The sequence below is a fragment of the Ipomoea triloba genome, chromosome 8 (assembly GCF_003576645.1).
Source record: "Ipomoea triloba cultivar NCNSP0323 chromosome 8, ASM357664v1".
NCBI lineage: Eukaryota > Viridiplantae > Streptophyta > Magnoliopsida > Solanales > Convolvulaceae > Ipomoea > Ipomoea triloba.
In genome coordinates this window covers 4171591-4181045 of record NC_044923.1, presented here as the reverse complement: position 1 = coordinate 4181045, position 9455 = coordinate 4171591, and the positions used below count along the sequence as shown (strand labels likewise).

At 35.2% G+C, this 9455-nt stretch overlaps 1 protein-coding gene across 2 annotated transcripts; it reads right to left on the bottom strand.

Moving 5' to 3' along the window:
* Nucleotides 1–3752: 3752 nt before the first annotated feature.
* LOC116027189 (QWRF motif-containing protein 2-like) lies at nt 3753–8094 on the bottom strand. 2 transcript variants are annotated; one of them, XM_031268656.1, is made up of 6 exons: nt 6390–8094; nt 5620–5739; nt 5344–5460; nt 5143–5232; nt 4454–4561; nt 3753–4131 (listed from the first exon to the last, which is right to left on the bottom strand). In XM_031268656.1, exons 1-6 carry the CDS (start codon nt 7794–7796, stop codon nt 4060–4062), a joined length of 1914 nt encoding a protein of 637 aa, XP_031124516.1. In that variant the 5' UTR covers nt 7797–8094; the 3' UTR covers nt 3753–4059. The 2 variants fall into 2 exon arrangements, with proteins under 2 accessions (XP_031124516.1, XP_031124518.1); XM_031268658.1 differs by having other exon boundaries at nt 5383–5460.
* Nucleotides 8095–9455: the final 1361 nt, after the last annotated feature.

The window sequence follows — 9455 nt, the reverse complement described above, 5'->3', positions numbered from 1 at the left end:
CGAAGACATTGTGTGAAAATCGATCAAGAACGCATTAATAAGAATTAAAGACGTACTTAATTTTCTAGTACAAAAATCATGTTTCACTCGTTCAATGACGAAACTATCACTCCATAAATTTTGGGTATGGTTATTGCTTGGTCACCGGGCGGCATGGGAAAGAGTTGGCATAAAGATTGGTATTAGTGGGCTGGCAAACCGCGTCCATTATTCCTGAGTCGCCATGTGAATTTCTCCAGGAAATGTGAACCTCTCAAAATTAATGTTTGACAGACAACGATGACGATGAATGAACAAACTTTTACCTCCATCTTACATGCTTAAATCCCACACGTTCTACTCACCACCTCATCATCATCTATCTATTCCTCTAAAAGATTATTTACATTGTATATGTTGGTACACTACTTGTCCAAATTCAATTCATTTCCTCCAACTTCATCACAATTTTTCAATGACGTGTGTAATACATACATATATTAAAAAGTGGGAAAAATACTGTGTACCCCCATTTTCTACTCTCAGCTTTTACTCCCACACACAGAATCTTGAAGTAGACATTTGTAGTGTATTGAGACCCACATGAAAAAGGTAGCTTATCAGTGCCCACACATCAGGAAGTAAGATTTGAGAGTCTATATAGTAGAACTCTAAAAAGTGAAGATGGATCACCGTTGTTCATCAGTTCTATCAATGATTTAGGAGGGAAGGTTTTAATAAAAAAGAATATTGGGTTTATAATTATTGCAAACTTTTAAGTTTGTAATATTTATAAAACTGACCCACTCCTTTTCCTTTTATTTTTTTGTCAATCCTAAACCATTGATCTATTTAAATAGATGAATTATATCAGCCATTACTTTTTATTAAAAGCATGCTCTTACATGATTAATTTCCTATATATATAAAAACAATATTTATAAAAATGTGAAATAATATAATCCATTCATTTGAGTTAATTAAGGGTTAAAAAATAAAGAAAAATGATCTGATATATAATCGCCATAATTATTACGGTGTACTAGGTAAAGTTTCAAAATGAATTTGTTGATATAGGACAATATACTCATCATGATCTAATAAAATGCACTTAAGTAAGATATACCTTAAAAAAAAAAAAGATATACCTTAAGTAAGATATACATTAGAGATTATGATTTATACTCTCATAATAATACAGAAAAGATTTCTTAACCTTTAAATTAAAAGATTCAAATCATGCATACTAAACAAAATTACAAATCGGCCAAACCCAGCTCACTAACTGCTAATAGAACTAGGATAGGATAGGATCCCTACCTAATCAAAAGTCAAATTGGTTAAATTAGGTCGGTTTATATGGCCTTAAATTATAGCTCATACTTCCAATCTACCCAAACACATCTCACCCCTAATTACATAAAGTTCAAATATGTGGTGCAAATGCTGCCTAATCAGGTGGCTTATTGGGTATTGTTTGGGTCGAACATAATTCTTGTATTAAAAAGTTATGAGTTTGATTCTTGCCAACATTCTGTCAGTCGAGTCTATTACACATGATTTTTTAGTGTGATTTACATTTTTGGTGTAGTTTACAAGTTATTACGCATGAGCAAAATTTATCCAATAAACACATTCAGATAGTGACTGTGAGTTTCAGTCATCGTTAAAATAAAAAGGGTGGTACAAATGGGGGCAAGTTGTATATAGAAATAAGTGATTCCTATACTAGGCATTATTGTATGCTTCTAAAATGGGTAAATTAAAAGTGGGTGAATCTATCTAATCTAGAAACCCATTAATTCTAAGCACCCAATTGATGACTAGCAAAACCCATGTTTAGAGAAGGCCCTACCTTACCTTTGAAAGATTCCTGGCCATGCTCTGAAGTTGGGTTCAACTAACTTCTTAATAATTCCATTAGAATTGTAGCTTAGTCAGGTCGGCACCCTAAAAATACAAATTAAATTCAAGCAAAAAGTCGGTCGGCACGGACATTATTAATTAAAGAAAGATATATGTGGGATTGATAGATACTCCGTATATGGCAAATTAAATGGATGGTCCAACACAACACCCAATTCTTAAGAATTATACCCTAATCACGAGAGCTTCACCACTAGTATCCTAAACAATTGGTAGAAGTGTTTAATTGCGAGATGTGCTTAATTAGCCAGAGGCCAAAGAGTTTCTACACAAATCCGTGATCTGACTTTGATACTATTTGTTAGTATCAAACACTTACTAGTATACCAAAAGTTATATATAGTTTGTAGCTAAGGCGTAGTTTTACTGTTACATTTTTTAAAGTTAGGGTACTGAATTTATCCTTTAAGTCTCCGTCCAACAATCTCTCTAACTACTAATTGTTTAACTTAATCCTTCACCGAGCTCTGTCTAACAAATCTGTTGAGTTGTGTATCGGGAACACAACACATGAGTGTTGTATGTAGGGAATATGATAAGAGTTGAGAGACAGCTAATTTCCTCATCAGGAATAACCCAATCGCCTGGGATTAAGTTTAAACTTCTTTTCATCTCCATGTGAAATGGAATTTTCTGTGTTGTTTGATGATTGGTTGAAGCCAGTGTTGTGCTGTAGCTGAAAGAATCACTAGTGCAAACTTGGAAATGATTCAATGAATCCGCGTAACAAGAGATTTTTTTTCTTTTTTCTTTTTAAAGAAAATATATATATATATATATATATATATATATATATATATATATATATATATATATATAAATACGATATTTATTTTTTAAATAACATTTAATTTTTTTCATTGTGATTGTAGTATACAATCATTATTGCGTGAACCATCCGTCCAAAAACACATAAAGAACATTAACACAACGTACATTATTTTAACTTATAAAGTACATTATCTTACCCCAACAATTTCATTCTAACATACATTACTTTAACTCATAAAATATATTATCTTACCCCAGAAAGTTCATTATTCCGACACATAAGCCCGTAGAGCACATAATTTTTTTAAACATCAAAAGAACGTCATTTTGGACCGTGGTCCACACAATAATTTGCCTTAGCTTGTAGTGTAAATTTAGTCTCTTAGTTACCGTGTAACATGTGTGAGAATGCAACATTTTTATGAAGAGTTTTTTCCACTTTTGGTCCTATGACTTTAGTGTTTTCGTTAATTTAGGTACACGACTTTCATTTTGCCACTTTTAGTCCTTGACTTTAAATTTTTTGCCACTTTTAGTCCTTGACTTTGATTTTTATTCCACTTTTAGTCCTTTCGACCATCCGAGCCACAACTTTTAATCGAAATCAACAAATTGTTATGCCATTAAGGGTAAAAGTGTATTTTGATAAAGTTCTAAATATATTTATAAATAAAATCAGATAAAAAATAGGAAAAAGAAACGTTATTTGCTTGTTCTGCTTCGCTTTGTAAGCAACAACTTTTAATCGGAATCAATAAAATGTTGTGTCATTAAGTGTAAAATTGTCTATTGATAAATCTCTAAATACATTAAACGTTATTTACCCTTAATGGCACAACAATTTGTTGATTTCGATTAAAAGTTGTCGCTCGGATGGCCGAAAGGACTAAAAGTGGAAAAAAAAATCAAAGTCAAGGACTAAAAGTGGCAAAAAAATTAAAGTCAAGGATTAAAAGTGACAAAATGAAAGTCGTGTATCTAAATTGACGAAAACACTAAAGTCATAGGACCAAAAGTGGAAAAAACTCTTTTTATGAATGTGATTTCAACAAAATTGGTTTAACATAAAAACTACATTGAATCAAGCTCTATTTTTCTTTCTCAAATTTTCATTTCTTGGAAGAATTTATCACGTTAGTACATATAGAAGCAAGAATGGAGAATGTCTCACTCATATGAGAGAGACACACATTAGATTGCTATATATGTCAGCCATAGTTATGCCCTGCCAAAGCTAAACAAGCAGAATGGATTTCACAGCTAATTTCCACCACCTTGAAGCCACTGACTTCTAAAATAACAATGATACCTGTGGTTCACTGCTCATGGAGGTGGTGTTTGGTTAAGAAGTTCCTTGTGATGTTAGCATTTCAAGCATCCGCTTTACAGTTGTGTTGAACAAGATTGTGGATCTTTTAGTTGTAACAGATGTGTCATCAAACTACATTGCTTCACCTGCAGTAAAACTTTGTGTCAGTTTTAAGTAGATGCCTTTATAAGCTGAGGATCCTACATATCACTTCGACAAGATAGTAGAACGATAAATTATGATAACTTAGCGACCTATTAAATGCGAGGATTAATGTCTGGTGCCTACAAGGAGCCCACAACATTGAATGTAACTCACATGTTGCAGCTGCTAGGGCTCAATTCTGTGTTCTTATCCTGTAGTTACCCACAGTCTACCACTCAAGAACCAATTAAGCTTATCCCGTGGACATCTATTGGCACTTTTTTTTGGCTTTTAAAAGTTGTGTTTGTGAGCTTCAAACCTTACCTGCATGTCTGTGACTGTTGATAAGAGATCTCTGCATTGGTCAAGTGAGGAGTGCTCACTAGAAACTGTATTAGAGAGCTCAATCAACAATGAACTCATCTGCTCAACCTGTAGTCAATTAAATGATCATGAATCAAAACAAAACTCTAGAAAGATCCCTATGCAAACTTATCTTGATTAGCTTTTCAAAAGCTTATCCAAAAAGCAATCACCTTCAAAAGTGGAGAATACATATTTAAATTTACAGGAGTCTATTCTAACAGCTACCAGAGTCATATGCCAATTACCAAATCAACATTTACATATTGATGAAACAGAATTCCAGACTCTTGTCTGTCCTTTTTCTTTTGTTTTTCAGAAACAAACTATTAAATGGCTTTTATAGCTCATGCCAGAACCTGTTAAGTTAGAATTCCCTTCACAACTCTAAGTATGTAGTGCATTGAAGTTCAATTCATTGATGATCATCTAAGAGCTAAATGGTTCATTCAGACAGGAGTTAGACTTGAACACACTGAAATGAGGCTAACATTGTCTTTTGACCTATAATTTGTTGAAATTTCCAGGATTCTGAACAAGAATTGGTGATGTATCACTCTAGGTCAGTTGAAATTGATGATCAGGACAACGAAGTAAAAAATCCGACTGGACATTTAAATTAGGGATCCAGAAAAAATAGCATTCTGTACCTTGGATTGCAACAAGCATATTGAGGATGCCATTGTCTGCACCATATTAACAGCTGAGCAAATAGCACTCTTTAGCTTTTGAATATCTGCCTGCAAATAATTAAACCAACGAGGAATGGAATTTTCTTAGGACTCAATGTGATATTGTCAATGTTGAAACAAACCAAACATGTAATGACAAAAAACGAAAGAGAAGAATACCCGGGCACCATTTACGACTGGTAGACGAATAGTGCTCACCTCCAGAGCACATATAGCTGCTGACAATGAACTGCAGTGCTCTTTATCAATCAGACCCCAGTTTTCAAAACATGGTACCTGCATTCATTAGAATAAAGGATCATTTGTAAAGGATATGTCATACTAAGACAGAAAATATATATGCAAACTCATAAAGCTAGAGACCATAAGATATTGAACAAAATTAAAAACATTTCTAACATGGGGAAATAAAAAGGAAAAGAGAATGAATCTTACTTGTCCTTTGAGGATGCGATACAACTTCAAATTTTGTTTTAACAAAAGCAGCTCTGTTTGTTTGGACTTAACAGAATGCAACAGTTTTGAAGTAGCCAACTGGGCATTATATAGGTTCCGCTGTGCAAAGAGGTAAGCTTTACATTAAAGGGACAGAATAATCATGATATCCATCAAGAGCTAAACCAGCTTGAAGCTTGAGCTCTAAACATAGAGCTTCGCTGAGCTTCGAGCTTGCACTGTCTGATTGGGTTCAAGTACAACCCAAATAAACTACATTAGAGATAACACTAGTGTATTGAAATACAATATGCATCCTAATGGACTTAATAGCCTCTATGTTATTTCATTTTCTCTATAGAATCATTGAATGAGTCAAAATCCTTCAAATGATGCAAATTTCATTTCTTTATGACTCAATCAACTTGACTATACAACTAGTAATCCATCTCAAATCATTACTTAAAACACCTAATTGTCTCCAACAGCTTATACCCCTAGTTCCTCTTCCAATACCGTCATTTATAACTTTCTCTACCTCATTCCCAGACTTTGGGATGCAGTTTAGAACTTAGCATTCTGAAGTAGAACTAACCTACAAGTCAGATACTACCAGGAGTACCAGCACATAGCTTATTTAACATTCCATTTTTTCTTAAATACTAATACAGGGCCATATTAAGTTATAACTACAAAATAATGATTATACAAGGCTTACATTATTCAGAGTTCAGACACATAAGAAAAAACTTAGTAAGTTTAGAGCTTACCTCTGCTGTTTCTGTCAGTTTGCAGTAAGCACTATCAGTTTTTGCATTGACAAAGCGCCATTGCAAGTGCCGATTATATAAAAGCCTGAATTCATGCACATCAGCAAACAAGTTCTCTCCTGCCTTCCCTCTTACATCAGTACCAAAGCTCAAAGTTGAAGGTGTATTGCCAACATTATTAGGCGTTGTAATGACAGCCCCAATTGTTGCTCTAGCAGGATTTGAATTCCCCCTCAGCGGATAGCTTGTTGATGGAGTTGAAGTCTTGCTTGGGGATCCTGATCTCAAATGACCTCGAATATAAGGGGAAAAGCCTCTAGTAGCTAGGATATCCCTGAAGGATGATACTCGGTTTTCATTTAAACTTTTCTTGTTATCTATTTGTTTTGAAGGAGCCAGTGTTGTGTATCCATTGTTTCTTGACACTGGTGAATTAGGCTCTGCTCCTCGTCTCGTCCTGCCATTTTCCTGTTGTAAAACTCGAACAGACCTAACTATACTGTGTCGGCCTCGTAACTGAGAAACAACAGAACCGCATTCCTGTCCACTCGAGCCACTCCCTGATGAAACACTCTCACTATCACAAGCTACTTCTTCTGCTGATCCATAGCTAGAATTCAGATTAGCAATAGGCACGTCTTCTCTTAAAGGCTCATCATTAAATTGGTTAATCTCACCAGTGACTGATTTCTGTGACAAACGAACTATATTTCCAGATACAAATGTGCCAGGATATTTACCACAATCCAAGCTTCGCGCCATAAGACTCGAGTTTACAGACTTTGATCTCTCCAGCAACCTTAGTTTGTCAATAGCCCTAGCACTCTCCATCTTATCCTTCACTGGCCTTTCCATCTGTGTGACTGCTCCTTTGTTCAAACTCGAATTCGCAGGCTTTGTTCTCCCCGGGGCAATGCGCTTTGCATTGTTCATTTGGTTCACTTTTTCTGTCTCTTTCTCGGATCTCTTTCTCTCTGAGGTATCTATCCTATTAGCAAACTTTTTCACCGGCTTTGCTTTAGTTCCGACCAGTGAGTTCGACTCTCCCTGAAACGAAACCGACTTACTTCTCGTCGAAGTCAGAAGCAGTTTCGTCGCCGCAGACATCTCCGAAGTCCCTGCAGGCCTCCGCCTTCCCACAGACTGCGACCGGCTAACCGTAGCCGAATCCTGAACACGAATCGCCGGCGATGATCTCCCCGTCCGCGTCACATTTGGCGCTTCACGCTGCTTCGACGTCGAGGAGATTGAAGAAGACGTCTTAGAAGACGAACTCGACAAATACCTTGAACTAACCTCCTTCGATTTCGGTCTCCTCCTCGGCTGTCCATTCTCAGCCTCGGACGGAAACAATGGCCGCCTCTTAGGATTGAGATTCGTCGTCGTCGTCGATACAGCTGTCACCATCCTTCCTACCTTCCACAACCTTCACATCTCCCACTCACTACTTCAATTCCCCACTCCAAAACCCTAATTCCCCATAAACTAACTCAAACAATCCAAATTTACCAGCACAAGCAGGTTATAGAAACAGAGCAAATGAAAGTATGGATAAATAAATGCGTGCATATATACACACACATATATATATAGAGAACCAGATTAATGTCTGTTGAAGAGAGAGAAGCATGATCAGAGCATGACCGTTACCACCGGCGAAATTATACGGTGAAAAGGAGCCGGAAGACGAGATGTCGGAGTGTAACTGTTAACGCTTCGCAAACTTGTACGATCGCGCGGAAAGGTCGTACCCTGGGTTGGCGGTAGCAGTTAACATACAACACGGATTTTTTTAAGTTAACGCGCGAGTGGGGATAAACACATTTTCAAGTACAAAAATGGATTCGTTATTTCAGTTAAAATTTTGATAATCCGATTTTTTTTTTGGTTTGATTATATTCTGAAGTCCATAAATTTACCATCAAGATTTAAAGGGGATAAATTGAGTCAATTTTATTTCAAAATTTAACAATAAGCTGTACACTACTGTGTACAAAGGTTCATGAAAATTGAGTAAATTTATTGTGAAGACATAATTGTATCTTTAGTCTATTTTCAAAAAAAATTGTATCTTTAGTATTCTAGCTAACCAATCAAATTAAACATTTGAAAAAAAAAAGATAATTTAATTGAAATGAATATTAAATGTAGAGAGCGAGGGAGAAAATTCAAATTTAAAAATAATTATGACTTGAAAATATTAAATGTACAGAGAGAAGAAGATTTTAAAATTTAAAATGAATTATTATAACTTAATGAGATGATGTTTATATATATTGAGATTTTTAAAATTTGAATGGTTAGTTTGTACTCTTGTAGTGACCTTTGTAATGGTTATACTAGTGACGGAAAAGAAGGTTAATCTGCATTTAGTACTCACAAGCGTTTATAACAGACAATGTGAAAATTATTATGTGTAATATGAAGCGTAGTCAACTTGATAATTAATGTTGTGGAAAAGACGAGGATTGGTGGAATGGACCAACAATGAAAAACTAACGTAGATTACATGACTTTAATGTAGATTATATGAATATTTGATTGGATATTTACTTCCTCAACAAAAGTCTTAGTGAGAGCCACAAAACCATCTTTGGAGATGTGATTTAGCCTTTTATTAAATTAGATTTGCAACACTCTCGCCAACACTTTGTCCCTTAATTAGGTCTGTCTGATCCGGTGTAAACGGGAATTAGTCTGGGTAATGGGTATGTACACCACGTGGTTGACCAAAAAAAAAAAAAGTTTTGCAAGTGTAAATGACTTGTGGGCTTGTGGGGTATGAGTTATAAGTTTGAGCATTTGCATGTGTTGAGGATCGGATAGGATTGAAATAATTAGAAGCAAAAGTTTAGAGCGTACCAAAGATGAAGCGTCATTGTGAAGCATGTTTCCTAATAATCATTTTTCTTGAAGGGGAAGAGAGTTATATTTTTCTAGGTCAAGTTCAATCACTCCACACATCAAATCTCTTTTTGTCAAATTTTGTTTAGAAGTTTTTTTATGCAGTTGCAACCCAAAAATGAGTAAAACTTGAATTGTAACCCTAGGCGACAAATTAAAGGA